At 40.7% G+C, this 22,155-nt stretch overlaps 1 protein-coding gene across 1 annotated transcript; it reads left to right on the top strand.

Moving 5' to 3' along the window:
• Positions 1 to 11,494: 11,494 nt before the first annotated feature.
• Positions 11,495 to 13,260, top strand: LOC131225285 (UDP-glycosyltransferase 73C3-like). Its single transcript, XM_058220796.1, has one exon. The coding sequence runs from the start codon at positions 11,584 to 11,586 to the stop codon at positions 13,060 to 13,062; it is 1,479 nt and encodes a 492-aa protein (XP_058076779.1). The 5' UTR covers positions 11,495 to 11,583; the 3' UTR covers positions 13,063 to 13,260.
• Positions 13,261 to 22,155: the final 8,895 nt, after the last annotated feature.

A 22,155-nucleotide genomic window follows, 5' to 3' on the forward strand; every position in this document is an offset into this window, starting at 1 on the left:
TTGAACCGCAAGAAGGCATTAGCATTTGCAGCTCCGCTGATGATAGCAAAGTGGGATATGGTAGAGTTTGTGCGAGACTTTGAGCAGAAACTTACGGTGGAGGAGCCGTTCGAGAGCATTACACATATTCGAGTTCAGCCACTTCTCAATGATCGAATCATTGTGGCTCAGAAGGAAGATAAATGGTTAGTGAAGATGAGGAAGCAAGCTAGTGACGAGGAAGACTCCGAATGGAGCGTTGGTTCGGATGAGGGTTTGCGTTATTGTGGCCGCCTATGCGTCCCAAATCTTCATGACTTGAGGAAAGAAGTTCTCGAAGCTACTCACAATTCAAGGATGACACTGCATCCTGGCAGTACAAAGATGTTCCGACATATGAAGCGTTCGTACTGGTGGGACAACATGAAGGCCCACATAGCAGATTATGTGTTCCATTGTCTAACATGCCAGTATGTCAAGGCAGAGCATCGCCGACCTCCTGGTTTACTTCAGCCCATGCCCATAACTGAATGGAAATGGGATTTCATTTCCATAGATTTTATCTCAGGGCTACCGAAGACGAGGAAGGGACATGATTTCATATGGGTGATTATGGACCGATTGACGAAATCGGCTCATTTTCTCCCTATCAGAGTTTCGAACTCAGCAGATGAATTGGCTAGGTTGACATCAAGGAGATAATACGTCTGCATAGAGTCCCTATGGAGATTGTGTCGGACCAAGACACGTGATTCACATCTATTTTCTAGACTCGTATGCAGGAAGTAATGGGTGTGAAACTGAAGTTCAGTACCACGTTCTACCCACAGATTGATGGGCAGATGGAACGGGTAAATCAGGTATTGGAAGATATGCTGCAAGCTTGTCTGTTTGATTTCAAGGACAGTTGGGATGACTGTCTTCCTTATGCAGAGTTCGCTTATAGTAACAGCTTTCAGGCGAGTATTGGCATGGCTCCCTATGAGGCCTTGTATGGGCGCCCCTGTCGAGCGCCACATTGCTGGGCAGAGGTTGGTGAGAAGAGCCTGATTGGCCCAGAGTTAGTACAGGCGTCCTCAGAGAAAATCGACATTATCAGGCGTCGACTTCTGGCAGCACAAATAGACAAAAGAGTTATGCCGATACGAGGCAGCGGCAGCTAGAGTTTGAAGTAGGGGACCACGTATTCCTAAAAGTTTTCCCAATGAAGGGAGTCCTCCGGTTTGAAAAGAAAGGAAAGCTCACGCCGAGATTTATTATCTCATTCTAGATATTGGATCGAGTGGGTGTGGTAGCATACCGCCTTGCTTTGCCCACACCACTTGCTGCGTGCATAACGTATTTCATTTGTCAATGTTGAAAAAATACGTTCCTGACCCTTCCCACATTATTAGATAGGAGTAGGTACAGTTGAGTGAAGATGTTACTTATGTACTGCGACCAACGCGTATTCTAGATAAGAAGGAGCAGGTGCTGCGCAGTAAGGTGATTCCACTTGTGAAGGTTCTGTGGACACATCACACTGAGGAAGAGGCTACTTGGAAAACAGAAGCCGAGGTCCGAAAGAACTACCCTCAGATTCTCGAGGACGAAATTTACTAATTTCGAGGATGAAATTTTTTCTTAAGGGGGGTAGATTGTAACATCTCGAAAAAATCCGTATGAAGACCTGAGTACCACCTCAGGCAGAAATCACCAAGGACCAAATCCTTTAGAAATTAAATGAAGATTAATTAAGTGCTAAACTAAATCACCTATCGAATTAGCTTGGACAACTTTAAATATGAACTGCAAGACCCAAATGAGTAGAACCGCTAACGGTACATTACCCAAAAACCTAGGATCAATCTCCAAACCCAATTGCTTACGGGAGCACCTTGAAACTTCGTATCGGACCTGGACAGCGCGTCGAAAGTCCGATTACCGTGAAACTATATAGTTGTGACCGCCTTACTGGACTTGACAACCATCTCGAAAATCAAGTCTAGATAGTATCCAGAAATGCACAACTTGAGCCCAGAGCGAAGTACGTGAGAAACACGAATATCCTTAGGAAACAAACTGAAACTTAAGTGAATTGAGTCATTCGCTTGCAAGACAAATCTAAGGTTTCAGACTGTCAGATTTTGACCCAACTACACCCTCAGATCAGGAAAATTTCCTAACACATGTCGATGTACTTGTGGCCATGATTGAGTGTCGATGACCGTTAAACTGAAACTGGTCCCCCACGGTCGATCTATAAATCCGATCGGACCGAAAACTTAACTGCACCCAGATCCAATGTCAAGGGACTTACTTCGGACCTTACGTAGAAAAGGGGCCTCTAGATGTGCTCCGTTGGACTGAAACAACCAACTTTTGGCTATAACCTAAGTATACCATAGTCCTGGGACCATTCCTATCAATTATGGGCCTATATAAGTGCCTTAACATACCCCTCTCTCATCCCATACGAATTTGGAAACCTAAGAGAGAGAAGAGAGCAAAGAGAGAAGGAAAGAGAGAGAAAGTGAGAGAGGAAGTGGGAGAGAGTTCCTGGGATTTGATCCCATCCTTCCACGTGCTGAATTGGTCTGTCTGTTTCGTTAATCCGGCCATTCTGACTCCATTCTTAGGTAAGCAATCCTAACCCTAATCTGTTCTAAGGATAGAAATAGAGTAGACGATGAAATAGCTAACCTATTTCATGATATAGGTTGTCATTGTGCTGTAGACAAAGACAAAGAGTTCAAACTGAGCTTGTTACGAGTCTACCGGCGAAAGGTGAGGACTATAAATGTTTAGGTTATGGTTTTTGAGGCTTTCAATGTCAGTAATGATTTATGACTAGCTTGATTGCTATCAGATGTGCTTAGATACGAGGTTTTCCATATAGTATGCCTATATATAAACTATGTTGATTTATAATGCATTCCATGTGTTTGTTAAAATGTTTAAATGAATATGGAATTTGGACTTGTGCTCGCCAGGATTATTGATTGTAAATACATGATTTTTGTACATGTGGCAACTCCTATGTGAAAGGATTTGCCGTAATATGTGTTTTACTAATTTATTACATATGTGTGATATGTGTAGCCTAAGTGTTTGATAAAATGCTTGAACGAGGAAAAGCTTGTTGAAAATGCATGTAATGAGGGCATTGATGTGGGATTCTCAATGACCTTATCTATAGTTACAATTTCCTTCATGGAACCTATCTTACTACTATGTGCTTTATGAATGAATGCCTATGTATGTTGACATGTTCTTTATGTGATCGTTAAAATGCTTATATGATATTTACATTTGAATTAGTTGCTACTTGCTATCTTAACTATCAAACATAAATGCTTATTGTGTTGAGAATGATTGGGGCTACGATGTAGTCCAGGCAATCAGTAATGGTTTATAATCGATGGCTGAATTGTTTAACTACAACGGATACGTTCGATGAATCTGAGTCATGCGCTGCTTGTCGACAGTGATTAGGCCACACGGAGTGCTTACGCTCTCCTTATCGATCATCTCGACGTACGCTCATACTAGTCGAGCTTGTCAAGCACCACTTAACCTTGGTACCTCGATCCGCTAAGACTCATGAGCCGGGCATGGTGGTATTGGACACTGTGGTTGAGCTGCCGGCCTATGCTGGGGCAACGAGCCTCCCCGTAGTGACCAGTGAGCAACCCAAACTCGTGAGCCGAAAACAGTAGTATGGGACACTGTATTCAAGCTGTCGGCCTACGATCAGGTGACGAGCCCGTAGTGACCTCGAGTATGCACTAAGATTACACTAAGGTGACTAACCTTTCCATAGTAACCTCGAGTATAAACTAGGCCTGCGTTGATGGTGACGAGTCTCTTCATAGCGACCTAGAACTGTCTATCGTATGTGATTAACTAGGATTGACGACCCTAGATGGATCATTGTTTAGGTCAATGATGTAAAGGGAGGTGCCTTAGCTTCCCAATCCTGCTGTATAAATATGCTTATCTAAGAACTTGGCTAATCACGGACATGCACCGCATTGCATATGCCTTTGGCATTGGAGTTGAGCACAACAGGAGTGTTGTATGCCGCGATCGTGAGATAATGTCGCAGAGGGAGTGTAGGTGAGGGTATACATCATTATCACATATCATCCTTGCATTAACAAGAGTACTTAGGACATGATTGTTGTATTGCTTTATCAATACTGTTTGACTAAATTGATAACAAGTTAACATTTGCTATATAACTCTACTGAGTTGATCACTCACTCCCACGTTCTGGGACGGTGTTTTAAACACCAACCAGACCCTGTTGTAGTTGCGGATGATGGCGATGCTTACATAGCAGAGTTGGACTTTTATGATGATGAGGAGGAATTTTCCTACATGCAGTTATTAGGCGGGTCTATGTAGGCCCTATTCTGATCGACGGGGATTACTGAGATGCTAACTAGATGACATTACACATTTTGTATATTTTGAAAATTTTATATGTAATTAATTGACCTGGTAACATGATCATACTCAGGAGTCTTACAGTCACTTATATGCTTTATATACTTATCACAGTCTTCCGCTTGCGTAATTCAATTGTCTTTGGGGTATGATATGTTGTTTTGGTATAATCTCATTCATGTTTAATGCACTAATACGGTCAACATTTAATCATCATTATCTATGTTGTATAAGTAATGCATTGAAACTCTGGAGTGAGGCATCTGCACAACCCCCAATTTTTATGGCGTTACAATTTCATCGATGCCGTTCACCAATTTTTACGGATCATTTTAAGGCTAGATACAAAATATTAGAGGGATAAAAATCTTGGGTGGACCACACCACTGGAAAACAATAATGATTGGATATCCTCTATTAAAATCCTCCTCAGGCTTCGGGTCGGGTCTGGTCAGTTCGGGGCAGATCCTTTTGTGTAACACCCCTATCCACCTCATAGCTATGTTCTTGCAGATGGAAGTGGTTAGCGAGCCACCCGCAAAATGTGTCTTACCCTTGAAGGCCGAAGCCCGACATATATACCAAGATCTTATGCTCTCCCTTTCCGATATGGGACTGGACACCCACCTCCTTGATAGCTGGCTCGTCACCAACCCGGCTGGGCAGGGACTCACCCCACCTCAAGAGACAGGGCGCCCTCGCTCTGATACCATTTGTAACACCCCAGTCCCAACGATAAGATATTGTCTGCTTTGGCTGCCATAATGTCCACCTCACGGCTTTGTTCTCGCAGGTAGAAGCGGTTAGCGAACCATCCGTAAAACGCATCTTACCTTTAAAGGCCTGTCTGCTTTGACTGGCACAATGTCCACCTCACGACTTTATTTTCGCAGGTGGAAGCGGTTAACGAACCACCTGTAAAACGCGTCTTACCCTTGAAGGCTGAAGCCCCACATATAGACTAAGATCTGACCCAATTACACCCTCGAATCAGGAAAAATTTTCAACACATGTCAGTGCACTTGTGGCCCTGATCGAGTACCGGTGACCGTTGAACTGAAACTGGTCTACCACGGTCGATCTGTAAATCCTATCGGACCGAAAATTCAGCTTAACTTAGATCCAATGTCTGGGAGCTTAAGTCCGACCGCACGCAGAAAAGGAGCCTCCAGAGCAGCTTCGTTAGACTAAAACAGATGCCTTTTGGATATAACCTAAGTATACCTTGGCCTTGGGGCCATTTCCATCAGTCCTGGGCCTATAGACCTAAAACGTGTAGAATCGTTAACGCTGCATTACCCTGAAATCTAAGATCAATCCCTAAACTCAGTTGCTCTCGGAAGCACCTTGAAACTCCGTATTGACCTGGACCGCACGTCGAATGTCCGATTACTACAAAACTATACGGTTATGACCGCAGTACTAAACTTGTTGGAACTTAGCAGTTGGGCCTATGCTCGACCCCCGATTTTCAGGGCGTTACATTTTGGTTCGGGTATCCGGGTCGGATCGGTCCAAATCGACCTCTATCCGGACCCGACCCGAAATACGATCGGATCTAGGTTGACAGACTCGATCAGGTCGATCTAAGCCGTCGGTTCTGTTTGAAACGGTACCAAGTCGGGTCGGATCAGGTCTAAAATGCCTACCTCTACGGTTTAGGTACTACCCCCAGCTATTCCGGGATAGGCGGAGGCTCCTTGGTCATATGAGAGGCCACTGTGATGTATGAAATTTATCCACACCGTTTATCCATTTTTACATATCATTTTAGATTATAAAGCCAAAAATAATGAGTGTCAAATGCCCAAATGGACCACACAATGGGAATTAAATTCCTACCATTAAAAAGTTTTTAGTGACCACATAAATTTTGGATCAAGACAATATTTGTTTGTTCACTTCATCCAATTATATATGACCATATCAACAAGTTGGATGGAAAATAATTGACACAGTGAACCCTAAGAAGGTTTCGTTGGTGGGCGTCCTTAGTATCGCTACTTCTGGTGGTGTGGTCCACTTGATCCTTATATATGCCTTATTTTTGGTTACCCATCTAAAATGATATCAAAATATGGATAGACGGTGCGGATAAAGCTCATAAATCAAGGTGGCCCCTCAATGGCTCTTGGAGCCTCTACCTGTCTGAGCTCGGAATAGACGAGGGGTGGTACCTAATCCGCGCTGGATTGTAGGGCTGGTGTAGGTAAGTGTTGTGCGAAGACAAGCGCCGACGCTCCTCGAGCTCCGAGTTGTACGAACGGTTCAAAGGAGATCAAAGTTACGTGGGCCTTACAATGATGTATTTATTATATCTACACTGTTCATCCATTTTTGGAGATAATTTTAGAGTACTATACAGAAAAATGAATCATATCCAAAGATCAACTGAACCACCCCACATATAGCAATGGAGATAATGATTTCCACCGTTAAAAATTTCATATGGCCCACCATAACATTTATTTTCCATACAATCTGTTCATAAGGTCATAAAGACCTGGATGAAGAGGAAAACCAAATTTCATCTTGATCCAAAACTTATGTGAACTCCAAAAGGGTTTCAATGGCAGACAGTCAATCCCCCACTGCTTTTTTCAGTGTGGTCCACTTGATCGTTAGATCTGTCTTATTTTTTGTGTCAAGCCTTGCTACGGGCTCACAAAATGGATGGACGGTTTGGATATAACACATACCTCATGATGAGACCCACCTAAGTTGCTAAGGGCCCGTTTGGCCGGTGGATTGGAAGGGATTGGATGGTATTGGAAGGGATTGGAAGTTAAATCCGGGATTGGCCTGGCGTGCCAAAGAGAGTCGATGATCTGATCCCAATCCCATGGATCTTAAGACAATTCCCTGACAACGCCATCATTACCTTTAAATCCCATCCAATCCACCCTAGTCCGTTCAAATTTGGCTAGGACTTGTTTGGTTTGAGGGATTGGAAGGGATGGGAAGGTTTAATCCCGGGATTAGCCGGGCGTGCCAAACAGACTGCATATAGCAATCCAGGGATATAGCAATCCCATGGATCTCGAGACAATCCACTGACAACACCATCATTACCTAGAAATCTATGCCATCCACCCTAATACCATTCAATCCCTTCCAAATCAGCCGGCCAAACGGGCCCTAAAGTTAATACACCAGCTATATAGCTGGTGTGTGGTACACCAGCCAATCCGATTCCGGATAAGACCATCCACATGGGATTTGTAAAAGACCATTCATCAGACGGTTATGATTCTCACAGCTGCAGCTTTCAACGGTGAATGGACCGTACGCTAGTGGACGTTTGATTTGACAAGCATTTTATGGTAAAACAACAAAAAAGAGACGTAAACGCCACAAAATGTACAAAGATAGAGTCCAATCCCCTGGCGTCGAGCGTGTGGCATTTGGTTCCCTGTTCATTCACGTGAATCTTCGGGAGTCTTTTAATAATAAAGAATCATGGCCGCTGACGTAGGGCCATATGTCACCCAAATATTACAGATATCACCGAATTTGATTCATCACGGAATGAACCAGCCATGGGAACTCTCCCTGAGGTCGAGCTGTGTGGTCCCCGCCATATGTATGTCAAACATAAGCACCGTACATTTGATGGGTCCCCTTTAAATCATGGGATATCCCAAAATCAGCCCTATACGGAACTCCGTTGGGCCATACCATCTAAAATCACGTGAAGACATGCCTAAAATATATAAAATCACTTGGTGGGGCCCACTTAAAATTTGAATGCATCTGAAACTTGGTCTGACCCCTCATCCAAGTGGGACACACATACTAGATGGGATGGATTTTTGAACCACATCTCAGTGGGCCCAACAAATGACTATGAATGTTTTAATGGAGGGTAGCCCCTCTCAACTTCTATATGTGGTGTGGCCCAATAAGTCATGGGTTGAATTGATTTTTAACACCTAGGCCCAACATGTAATGATGCATCTGACTGATGGGGTAGATTTTCGACATGCATCACGGTGAGGCCCACACAGCTTGCACCCCATGGGGAGTTCCCATGAGCTCGACCGCATAGAACTTTTTACGCACACATTTATATGCTTAGAGATTTTGGACCGTTCGCATGGTGGCCCAATTGCTGGATATATCATGGTTCAAAAATTACACTAGGAACGCAAATTTAAATGTTGATTTCTGGCGTTCCAATGGACCAGATATAGAAGGAATATGCTACAACCATAAGAAATGATCATACGGCTGCATGTGAACTGTCCCGTACCAACATTTTTCTCGCCAACTTGTCACATGGGCGGAGTATCCAATTCGTGGAATTATGGGCCGCATATAGATCACCTAATATGCCAATCAAGCGGATCCAATCAGGACGTGGATTACGAGGTGACAGGACTCAGTGAGACCCACTGTGTTGTACGTGTTTGATCCAACCGTTCTTCCGTTTTTACCGGCTTATTTTAGGCCATTGAAACCACCGGAAACCTTCTAAAGCTCAAGTGGACCACACCATATGAAACACACTATTGAAACCTTTGAAAGGCCGATATTAATGTTCATAAGTCACATAGTCCCTTGGCGTGGTCCCCTTGAGCTTTGGATTTGCTTCCATTACATGCTCACGGCTTAAAATTAGCTGGTAAAAGGGGTAGTCGGCATGGATAAAACATATACATCAAGGTGGGCTCCACAGAGTCCTGCCACCACCGAGGTCAGTGGTGGCAGGGTCACCAGGCAATCCGGGTCCCATGATACCAAGTCACTGGGAATCAGGAGAAGGGAAGCCGGCCGATTGGCTGGTGTGTTGACGTCACCAAGTTTTGTGGGTCCCATCATGAGATATGTGTTATATCCAAACCGTCCATCCATTTGGCGAGCTCGTCGTAAGGCTTGAGCTTAAAAATAAGGCAAATATAAGGCAAATAGAGATTAAGTGGACCAAACTGCAAAAAGCAATTGGGAATTGAACATTTACTATTGAAACCTTTTTGGGGTGGCAGAAGTTTTGGATCAATATAATATTTATTTTTCCTCTTTATTACAGCTTTTGTGGCCTTATGAACAGATCGAATGGAAAATAAACGTTATGGTGAGCCCTATGAATGTTTTAACGGTGAAAATTATTGTCCCTGCCGCTATTTGTGGTGTGGCTCATTTGAGATTTGGATATGATTCATTTATGTGCTGATGCTCTAAAATGATCTTGAAAAATGGATGAAGTGTGTGGATATAATAAATACATTATTTTGAGGACGTGTAACTTTGATCTCCTTTGAACTGTTCATACAACTTGTAGCTCGAGAAGCGTCAACACACACCCAATCCGCTTCCCTCAGCGCTATTATATATATATGAGAAATGCTCACGCACAACTAGCTTGACACTGCGTTTTGGTCCAACTAACTAGGCATTTAATGCTGAGAGAGAGGGCGTTTGCTTCACCCTAGCTTTTTAAGAGGTCTCTTGAAAATGATCCTGTCTTGGGTGGGCCCCACTGTAGTGTTAATGTAAAATCCACCTTGACCATCATGTATGTCAACCCATGTTACACTTAGGAACCAAAAATCAACTCTATCCATAGTTCAAGTGGACCGCACAATTGGAAATAGTGTGCGAAAAAAACTTACCTTCCAAAATAATTCCTTTTATGAGGTACACTTAAATCAAGTATGGTCCTAATTTTTGAGTTCTACATCTTACCGTGGTGTGGAATCTAATGGTTGGAGTTGATTTAATTTACTCATGATTGTGAGTATTATAAAAACCAGAAGTTGACATCTCTCCCCCTAATGTTCAATTGGTGTGGTCGACGTGAATCAATAATCAGTCTGATATTTTGTACCAAGAAGTAGAATGAGATGACACATCTAACGGTCAGATTGGATGTCACATGCACATCAAGATGGACCCAATTAAAATAAGGCTATATATTCCTCTTCAGCCATTAAGTTTCGTCAGCTCCATTATAAGAAAAAAGTGCTTATTATATTTTTTAAAAGAGAAAAAAAAAAGAAAAGAAAAGAAAAGTGGATTAAGTGTGGCCCTTTCCTCATGCAACACAGTTTGTCCCTAATCATGCAGCCCGCGTTGATGTAGGTATTGTATATCCACATGCAACACGGTTCGTCCCTGATCATGCAGCCCACATTGATGTAAGTATTGAATAACCATGCTGTTCATTAGTTTTTGTTTTTTTTTTTTTAAGCTCGTTTTAGAACATTAATCTAAAAAATGAAGCAATTATAAATCTCAAGTAGTACACACCATAGGAAAAAAGTGGATATTGAACTCTTACCATTAAAATTTTTACAGGACCTCAATCATAAATATGGAAAATCCACTCCAACCATTAATGAGACAACAAATTTTAGGTGTGGGACCGAAAAACAAGATCTACAGGTGATTCAAGTGGGCCTCATCAAATGAATCATTTTGGAGGGTGAGATATTTCAGCACACTTTTCCAACTGTGCAGTCCACCTGAACCACCACTAGGGTTGATTTTCAGTCCATGATGATTGGGTGGATTTTACATTAACACCACAAAAGGGCCCACCCAAGCCATTAACCATTTTGAAAAGACCCGTTGAAGGGTAACGTGAAACAAAGTCATATATATATATATATATAGTCATGCTCCCCTGCGCACCTACGCACGTGCGCACCTTTGCACACGTGCCATGGGTGTCTAATCTGAACGGTCCATGTGATGCGGAATCCCATAAAACCTCATGGGACAAATTTTCACCTCGATCTAATATTCTGGTGGGCCATAGCAAAGAGAAATGCAAATCAAGGGAGGAAACTGTTTTTATTTTTCATGGCCCATCAAAGCTTTAGATCAAAGTAAAACTTGGGCCCTGAGGGTTTCAGGAGGTGCTGCTTCACATGAACGGTTCAGATTTCGGATCCACATCACGTACGATGGGTTCTCAGAAAAGTTCGTACGAACTGGTTCGCAGGTGAGCGTTTCCCTATATATATATATATATATGCACCACACAGTCTTCAATTCCATCAGATCACTGGTTCGCAGGTGAGCGTTTCCCTATATATATATATATATATATATATATATATATATATATATATATGCACCACACAGTCTTCAATTCCATCAGATCACAATTCAACCCGTTTTCTTTTGGTCATTCTTTCTTTTTGCTCAGTCTGCAACTCGATTGTTCCCATGGCTTCCCAAGATCCCCACCAGCTTCACTTCATTTTCATTCCTTTCTTGGCCCCTGGCCACATGATCCCCGTGATCGACATGGCCCGCTTGTTCGCGAAGCGGGGTGTGATAGCCACCGTCATCACCACAACCCACAATGCATCTCGGTTTGCGACCATAATCGACCGAGCAACGGAATCCGGTCTCCCACTTCGAATTCTACAAGTCCGCTTTCCATCCCAAGAAGTGGGATTGCCTGAGGGAATCGAGAATATCGATTCTGTCGCGGCGGACTCGGCAATGGTCATTTTCGATGCGCTCGAGTTGCTACAACAGCCAATAGAACATTATCTTCAAGAACTCCAACCGCGCCCGAGCTGCATAATTTCAGACTCTTTGCTCCCTTGGACATGCCAAACCGCTGAAATGTTTCAGATTCCGAGAATCGTTTTCCACGGAATGTGCTGCTTTTCTCTGTTGTGCATGCGCAACGTGCACCATTACAAATCTCACGAGGACATTGCCTCCGAGGTGCAACCCATCGCCGTGCCGGGCTTGCCTCATCAAATTGAGATCCCGAAATTCCAGCTCCCATTAGGCATAGCTGACAAATCAGATTTTCAAGAAATAAGTGATAAATTCCGAGCAGGTGATTCAAAATCTTACGGTGTGGTGGTGAACAGCTTCGCCGAATCAGACAATGAATGCATTGAGTACTACGGGAAGGAAATGGGAAAAAAGGTGTGGACCGTCGGGCCAGTATCTCTATGTAACAAGGAGATGTCAGATAAGGCAGTGAGAGGGAATAAGGCCTCCATCAATGAGCATGAATGCTTGAGTTGGCTCAATTCAAGGAAACCCAAGTCGGTTGTTTATGTTTGTTATGGAAGCTTAGGCCGCTTTACCCCTTCACAGTGGATACAAATTGGGTTGGGCTTGGAAGCTTCAAATCGACCCTTCGTTTGGGTGATTAGAGACATCGTGAAACTGGTGAAGATAGAAGAATGGCTTTCAAACGGATTCGAGGAGATGATAAAGGATAGGGGTCTTATAATCAGAGGGTGGGCCCCTCAGTTACTGATATTATCGCACCCAGCAATTGGAGGGTTCTTAACGCATTGCGGTTGGAATTCAACATTGGAGGGCATCTGTGCAGGTATTCCCATGTTATCATGGCCTCTCTTTGGAGAGCAGTTCTTGAACGAGAAGCTCATCGTACAATTTCTGAGGATTGGAGTTGATCTGGGCATCTTCCGAGGTGTTGTTAAATGGGAACCAGACGAGAACAACGAAGTTTTGGTGGAGATGGAAGTAGTTAAGAAGGCTGTAGAGAGGTTGATGGATGAGGGACGCGAAGGAGAAGAAAGGAGAAAGAGAGCAAGAGAGCTGGGAGAGAAAGCAAGGTTGGCCATGGAAGAGGGTGGCTCTTCATACATCAACATGACGCATTTGATTGAAGATATCATCAATTATGCAGATAAGAACTCGCACACCTAATGGAACAGCATGGAAGCAAGTTCTCTTTAGAGAGCTGAAATTACATGTGTTAAGAAAATTGAAATTATTCAATCGTGTTTGTAAGGGTTCGTTTAGACTCAACTTTGAATTGAACAAACTTCAGATGCAGTTTAAACCATTATCATTTAACTTAGAAATTGTAATTGAAAAGTTACATTGTTTTGGTGGCGAAATACCGTTGACACAAAATTCCATTTAAGGCCAATGAAACTAAGTATGCCTGAGCTAAATAGAAATGATAATTGCAATTTGAAAAGTGGAAAATAATAGGGAAATTGACCGTACTCGCCTCGAAGTTTGGGCAAATTAACTAGAATGCGATGACACTCCATATATTCCCTAAAGGACCCTCTTACAGCTTTTGAAGATTGTTTTGAACAAAAATACCCCTAACCTTGGTTCAATAGTTGCATGGTTTTCTAGGGACTAAGAAGTTACCTCGTATCTAATGCCAATATAGTGATGTATACGGAACCCTTTTTGCACATGGGCAAAGACTAAACTCGTGGGGGCCATATTGATGTATGTGTATAATCTATGTCGTCCATCCTTTTTACCGTGTCATTTTAGGGCTAGGGCCCAAATATCAGCCTGATCCAGAGCTCGTGTGGGTCACATATTAGAAAATAATGGTGACAATAGAACCCACTGTTGAAAATTGTCAAACTCACTATGATGTTTGTTAAAAGTGGACATTGCCCAAGTTAGGACTTTTTGGGCCCATGCCGAGCTAGCCGATAAGGTGGATGGAACAGATCTCCCCATTATTAGCCTCAGGCTATTGTACCAATGGTTATCCTTTCCTTTAGTAGTAAAGGAAGTGAACATGTAACAACCATGACCTGGGAAAACTACGACCCATGACAACCACGACCCATATAACATAATAACTACAACCCTTATTACATTATAATCACGACCCTTACCATATTACAACCATGACCCAGGTATGGGTCGTGGTTGCCATGTTATATGAGTCATGGTTTTCATGAGGAAAGGGTCGTGGTTGTCATGCTATGCAGGTTGTAGTCTTCATTTTATAGGCCTTAGCAAGGACCAACTAATGGGGTCTAAATTGATGTATGTGAATAATCTATGCCGGCCATCCTTTTTGTCGTGTCAACCACGACCCTTACCTCATGACAACCACGACCCATTTAACATGACAACCATGACTTATATATAATGACAACCACGACCCATATCATATGAGAACCACGACCCCATATTACATGATAACTACGATCTACACTTCGTCAAAATAGTAAAAAAAAGGACGGTTGAAAATCGTCTCAAATGACCAAAAAAGGACGGTCATGGACCGTCGCATGGGCCGTCATATTTTGAGGCGTCGTATTACTTAAAGGACGGTCACGAACCGTCATTCTTATTGACATTTAAAGGACGGTCATGGACCGTCCCTAAAAAAGATTGTCATGAACCGTCTCTTATGACCCTTAAAAGGACGGTCATGGACCGTCCTTAAAAAGGACTGTCAAGAACCGTCTTTTATGACCCTTAAAAGGACGGTCATGGACCGTCCTTTAAAAGGACGGTTATGGACCATCCTTAAAAAGGACTGCTATGGACCGTCTCTTATGACCCTTAAAAGGACAGTCTTCGACCGTCTCATATTTGAATATTTAGAAAAATATGGACGGCCTAGAGCCGTAAAAAATTTTCAAATATGAGACGGTCGATATACACCTGTTACAATATATTTCATCGTATTCTTCCTGATATACACCTGTTATATAATATATTTCATCATATTCACATTCACATCCATCTAAAGCCAAACTACGTAAATCCATCCAAACATAAACTACATTCATCCAAACATAAACTACAACCATCTAAACACAAACAATCTTATCCACATTACATTCATCCACGCACAAATATATATAAGTTTAACATCATAAATAAATAAATAAAAGGAAAAAAATCAGCTACAATTTTCCTTTTTGTGTCTTTCATCTAATAAAAAAATATTCAACCAACAAAACATTATAATTCAGAATCATGAAGAATTGCAGAAACTTCATTCACTTTTTTTTTTCTTCCAAAAAAGTGGGCACAATTTTTTAAAATAAAACTGATCATTAAAATAAAACTAATGCAAGCAAATAACGTAAAAAGGTGTTTCAATTCAAGTTAATAGAAACAACAACAAAAATTGTAAAAAGGGACGTGTTAAAAGAGATACATTCTTGTTTGTTGCCATGTGATTGGGCTACATTATTACAGCAATCGGGTTCGGGTTCGGGATCAGGTTTAGGTTTGAGTTTTCAAGTTTAGGTTTATGTTTAAGTTAGGGAGTTGAGATTAGGATTAGGTGTAGGTCTAGGTTTAGGGATTTGAGAATACATTTAGGTTTTAGGGTTAGGTTTAGGTTATAGGTTATAGGTTTAGGTTATAGGTTTAGTTTTAGGTTTTAGGTTTAGGTTAAGGTTAGGTTATAGGTTATAAGTTTAGGTTATAGGTTATAGGTTAAGGTTTAGGTTATAGGTTTTGGTTTAGGTTTAGGTTAAGGTTTAAGTTTAGGTTAAGGTTTAAGTTTAAGTTATAGGTTTAGGTTAAGGTTTAGGTTTAAGTTATAGGTTATAGTATATAGGTTATAGCTTTAGGGAATTGAGAATAGGTTAAGGTTTAGGTTTAGGAAATCGGGTTCAGGTTCGGGATCAGGTTTACATTTGAGTTTTCAAATTTAGGTTTAAGTTTAGGTTAGGGAGTTTGAAATTAGGATTAGGTGTAGGTTTAGGTTTAAGGATTTGAGAATACATTTAGGTTTTAGGTTTACGTTTAGGTTTTAGGTTATAGGTTTATGTTATAGGTTTAGGTTTAGGTTATAAGTGTAGGTTATAGGTTTAGGTTTAGGTTAGGTTATAGGTTAAGGTTTAGGGAATTGAGAATAGGTTAAGGTTTAGGTTTAGGAAATCGGGTTCGGGTTCGGGATCGGGTTTAGGTTTGGGTTTTCAAGTTTAGGTTTAGGTTTAGGTTAGGGAGTTGAGATTAAGATTAGGTATAGGTTTAGGTTTAGGGATTTAAGAATACAATTAGGCTTTAGGTTTAGGTTTAGGTTTTAGGTTATAGGTTAAGGTTTAGGTTTTAGGTTTAGGTGAAGGTTAGGTTATAGGTTAGGTCATAGGTTTTGGTTTTACTTAAGGTTTAGGTTTAAGTTAAGGTTTAGGTTAAGGTTTAGGTTTAGGTTATAAGCTATAGGTTTAGGGAATTGAGAATAGGTTAAGGTTTAGGTTTAGGAAATCGGGTTCGGGTTTGGGATCGGATTTAGGTTTGGGTTTTCAAGTTTAGGTTTAGGTTTAGGTTAGGGAGTTGAAATTAGGATTAGGTGTAGGTTTAGGTTTAAGGATTTGAGAATACATTTAGGTTTTAGGTTTAGGTTTAGGTGATAGGTTATAGGTTTAGATTTAGGTTTAGGTTTAGGTTATAAGCTATAGGTTTAGGGAATTGAGAATTGGTTAAGGTTTAGGTTTAGGAAATCGGGTTCGGGTTTGGGACCGGGTTTAGGTTTGGGTTTTCAAGTTTAGGTTTAGGTTTATGTTAGGGAGTTGAGATTAGGATTATGTGTAGGTGTAGGTTTAAGTTTAGGGATTTGAGAATACATTTAGGTTTTAGGTTTAAGTTTAGGTTTTAGGTTATAGGTTATAAGTTTAGGTTATAGGTTATAGGTTAGGTCATAGGTTTTGGTTTAGGTCAAGGTTATAGGTTTAGGTTTAGGTTAAGGTTTAGGTTTATGTTATAAGTATAGGTTTTGGGATTTGAGAATAGGTTTAGGTTAAGGTTATAAGTTTAGGTTAAAGTTGTAAGTATAGGTTATAGGTTTAGGTTAAGGTTATAAGTATAGTTTTTGGGATTTGAGAATAGGTTTAGGTTAAGGTTATAAGTTTAGGTTAAGGTTATAAGTATAGGTTTAGGTTATAGGTTAAGGTTTAAGTTTAGGTTATAAGTATAGGTTTTGGGATTTGAGAATAGGCTTAGGTTAAGGTTATAAATTTAGGTTAAGGTTATAAGTATAGGTTTTGGGATTTGAGAATAGATTTAGGTTAAGGTTATAAGTTTAGGTTGAGGTTATAAGTATAGGTTTAGGTTATATGTTAAGGTTTAGGTTTAGGTTATAAGTATAGGTTTTGGGATTTGTGAATAGGTTTAGGTTAAGGTTATAAGTTTAGGTTAAGGTTATAAGTGTAGGTTTAAGTTATAGGTTTAGGTTTAGGTTTAGGTTATAAGTATAGGTTTTGGGATTTGAGATTAAGTTTAGGTTAAGGTTATTAGTTTAGGTTAAGGTTATAAGTATAGGTTTAAGTTATAGGTTAAGTTTTAGGTTTAGGTTATAAGTCTAGGTTTTGGTATTTGAAAATAAGTTTAGGTTAAGGTTATAAATATAGGTTTAGGTTATAGGTTAAGGTTTAGGTTTAGGTTATAAGTATAGCTTTTGGGATTTGAGAATAGGTTTAGGTTAAGGTTATAAGTTTAGGTTAAGGTTATAAGTATAGGTTTAGGTTATAGGTTAAGGTTTAGGTTTAGGTTTAGGTTATAAGTATAGATTTTGGAATTTGAGAATAGGTTTAGGTTATAAGTATAGGTTTTGGGATTTGAGAATAGGTTTAGGTTAAGGTTATAAATTTAGGTTAAGGTTATAAGTATAGGTTTTGGAATTTGAGAATAGATTTAGGTTAAGGTTATAAGTTTAGGTTGAGGTTATAAGTATAGGTTTAGGTTATAGGTTAATGTTTAGGTTATAGGTTAAAGTTTAGGTTTAGATTAAGGTTTAGGTTTAGGTTATAGGTTTTGGGATTTGAGAATAGGTTTAGGTTAAGGTTATAAGTTTAGGTTTAGGAAATCGGGTTCTGGTTTGAGTTTAGGTTTGGGTTTTCAAGTTTAGGTTTAGGTTTAGGTTAGGGAGTTGAGATTAGGATTAGGTGTAGATTTAGGTTTAGGGATTTGAGAATACGTTAAGGTTTAGGTTTAGGAAATCGGGTTCGGGTTCGAGATCGGGTTTACATTTAGGTTTTAGGTTTAGGTTTAGGTTAAAGTTTAGGCTTAGGTTATAGGTTTTGGGATTTGAGAATAGGTTTAGGTTATAAGTATAGGTTTAAGTTTAGGTTTTATGTTTAGGTTCAGGTTATAAGTTTAGGTTATATGTTTAGGTTTAGGTTATAAGTGTAGGTTATAGATTTAGGTTTAGGTTAGGTTATAGGTTAAGGTTTAGAAAATTGAGTTTAGGTTATAGGTTAAGTTATAGGTTAAGGTTTAGGTTATAGTTAAGGTTTAGGTTTAGGTTAAGGTTTAGGTTTAGGTTATAGGTTTTGGGATTTGAGAATAGGTTTAGGTTAAGGTCATAAGTTTAGGTTTAGGAAATCGGCTCGGGATCGGGTTTAGGTTTGGATTTTCAAGTTTAGGTTTAGGTTTAAGTTAGGGAGTTAAGATTAGGATTAGGTGTAGGTTTAGTTTTAGGGATTTGAGAATACATTTAGGTTTTAGGTTTAGGTTTAGGTTTAGGTTATAGGTTATAGGTTAAGGTTTAGGTTTTAGGCTTAGGTTAAGGTTAGGTTATTGTAATGACCCGAAAAATTTTGTGCCAAGACCCGAGTACTACCTCTATTTTCCTTAGAAGCTGTTTGTGGGGTAATTAGCGTTAAACTCGATTGCTTGTGAAATTTGCATCAATCATTTTAAATTTGATCTGCATGACTCAAAATTTGTATAATAGTTAGCGCTATGTTGCTTTGAAATTTGGGATTCATCGCTAAATCCAGTTGCTCTTGAGAATTTTTGGAAGTTCTGGATCGGACCTGGACCACGCGTTGAAAGTCCGATAGCGATGATCTTAGGCAGTTGTGGCCACCAGGTTGGACTTGACCATCACCTTAAAAATCAAGTCCAGATGATGTTCTGGGTCGATTTGATTGAGTCCGGAGTAAAGAGTGTGGGAACGGTGAGAAATTAAATGTGATTTTATGAAATCTGAGTCGTGTCGCTTGCGCGACGATTTTAAGCAATTTGACCGTTGAATTCTAACCTAATTTCACCCTCGGATCAGGGAAGGTGGCCCAGGCATGCCATAGTGCTTGTGGTCCTGATCAAGTTTCGGTGACCGTTGTATTGAGTGTGGTCCGCCACGGCTGATCTGTAGATCCGATCGGTCCGAAAACTCAGTCTGACCTAGATCCATGGTCAGTGAGCTTAAGTCCGACCGCACGTGGAAAAAGGCCCACCGGAAGTGTTTCGTTGGATCGAGAGAGGCCTGTTTTGGTTATAACCTAAGTATACCTTGGCCCTGGGGCTATTTTCATCAATATTAGGCCTATATATAGACCTTAAAACCCTAACTCTCTTTTCCATACGAATTTCCTAACCCTAGCTAAGAAAGAGAGAGGAAGAGAGAGAGAAAGTGAGAGAGAAGTTGGTGAATCATCTTAGATTCTTTCCTATTACTCTTCATCCTTAAACCATCACTTTTGAATTATTATTCCGGCGATTTTAAGTTCATTCTTGGGTAAGTTAACCTAACCCTAATCTGTTTTAGAGCTTAGAATAGTTTATGTGTTGTTGTATCTCATTTATACTCTTGCCTTAGGTTGTCTTGTCGCCGTTGACGAAGACATATCGTCTGAATCAGTTCGGTGTTCTATTTCTGGTTTAAGGTGCGGACTTTAATCATATGGGTTATGGTTTTCAAGGCTTTCAATGCCAGTGAATGGTTTATTCTTGTTATGGATGAGATTTCACATGCCAAATGCTATGTTTATTTTGCGTTCCTGATATGCATGTGATATATTGAGATTTGTGTATTCTGTGTATGTAGAAAGTACCGTATGCGTTTAAAATATGAACATGTACTTGCCATGGTTATTTGTCGTGCACTTGTGCTAATTGTATGTGTGACTATTCCTTGGCAAAAGGAATTATCTAAATACGTGTATTTCAACATACGTCTTGTATGTTGCACAATGCAGTCTAAGTATTTGTAGAAATGTCTGAATGATCTAAAGGGTAACATATTATCCTAATCATGGGCGTTGAGAAGAGATCCTCAACACTCCTATTGATGTGTATGATTTCCTACATGCAAGTCACGTTCTTTGTTGTTTAACTTCAAGCATTACTTATGTGTAAATCCATGTTGAGTTGATATTCTGCAAATGCTCACATGCTACATGATTTGAATTACTGTTTCATTATTGTTCTAAATTCTATATGAATATCTGTTGTAGTGGAATGTATTTGGGACTATGAATAGTCCAGGAAATCGGTAATCGGCCTTGAGATTGTGGCTAAGGCTGCTTTCGCCACAAAGGACGTGATTTGACGAACCCGAGTCGTATTAGAGTTGTCGGCAGTGGTTTGGCCACACGGAGTGTTTGCGCACTCTATGTCGTTCAACCCAACGTGCGCTCATGCTAGTCGAGCTCGTCAAGTAACCCGATTGTCCGATGTATGTTCACCATGTATGGACGCTATTGTATGAATCTAGGGTACCAAACTTACTAATGAAATCCTATTAACCATTGTACCTTGATCCGCTAAGACTCATGAGCCGGACATGGTGGTATGGGACACCGTGGTCGAGCTGTTTACCTACGCTGGGGTGATGAGCCTCGTCGTAGTGACCAGTGAGCAACCAAACTCGTGAGCTGATTATGGTGGTATGGGACACTATATTCATGCTATCGACCTACATTGATTGGTGACGAGCCCTTTGTAGTGACCTCAAGCATACCTGGATACCGCATTGAGGTGACGAGCCTTATTGTAGTAACGAAGGTATGATACGCGTGCATTAATTGGTGACGAGCCCTTTGCAACGACCTAAAACCTTATGATCGTATGAGATGTCTAGGACTGACGACCCTAGAATGGATCACTATTTGAAAATTGATATGAGGAAGGTACCTTAGCTTCCTAATCCTGCTGTATGAAAAGGACTAATAACAACTTGGTAATCATATTCAAGCACCGCATTGCATGTGCCTGGAAGAGGTGGAGCACTTTGAGGTGATGTCATGCGTAATGTAAGATGAAGACGCTGAGGGTGTACGCATGAGGGCATGCATCATTCTACATACATCCTTGCATTAACAAGAGTACTTAGGACATGTTTGATTGTTCTGCTTTATCATTACTGCTTGATTGAATTGATAATATGTTAACCTTTGCTTTATTGTTCCACTGAGTTGATCACTCACTCCCACGTTCTGGGCGGTGTTTAAACACCCACCAGACTCTGTCTTAGTTGCAGATGTTCATGCGACCTCTGAGGCCGAGCAGGAGTTCGAGGATGATGAGGCTGCCTTTTTCTTTTATGCAGTTTTCAGGCGAGTTCTAGTGAGTCTTGTTCTGATGCGTGGGATTCTGGGATTTCTTTTTGGGAATAGATGATGTAATTTGATACTTGTAATTTTGATAGCAACACTTGTAATACGACATGGTATGTATATGTATTTCAGGGATTTGCACATGTACATATATATTTCTTTAAGTCTTCCGCTTGCATTCTTCACTTATCCCTGAATTATGTTTGTAGTTTGGCTTAATCTATTCCATGTTTTATGTACTCATACAGACAACATACATCCATCATTAAATATGTTGCATAAGTGATGTTTTGAAACTCGGGAGCTGAGTTATGCTCGACCCCCGAATTTCAGGGCGTTACATGTTGGTATCAGAGCATGAATTGGATTAAACCGGACCTGAGTTATGGTCACAACTGCATGCTGTCGCCACCTTAGTGTATTTGGGTGCAAGGTTATCGTATAATGTGTGTTTGTGTCTCGTTTCTTCTATCGGTGAAAGTTTATTGAAAACGATCGCCGAGATCGAGTCTGTCCGCACTCCTGATCACACACAGTGACCCAAAATCTCTTCTAGACCATCTATTAATGAGTCTAGATGGTTTATCTTCTCATCTCAACCCTTCAATTGTCAAGAAATCTGTGTTTGCATCAGATTTCTACCCGAATGGCCCGATAGGCGTCGAATCAGACAAAGGGGCCGATCGGGGGATTTTCAGGGGAACCCAGGGGGGACCCACATCATTTTAGAGCT

The sequence above is a fragment of the Magnolia sinica genome, chromosome 14, assembly GCF_029962835.1.
Source record: "Magnolia sinica isolate HGM2019 chromosome 14, MsV1, whole genome shotgun sequence".
Classification (NCBI taxonomy): Eukaryota; Viridiplantae; Streptophyta; class Magnoliopsida; order Magnoliales; family Magnoliaceae; genus Magnolia; species Magnolia sinica.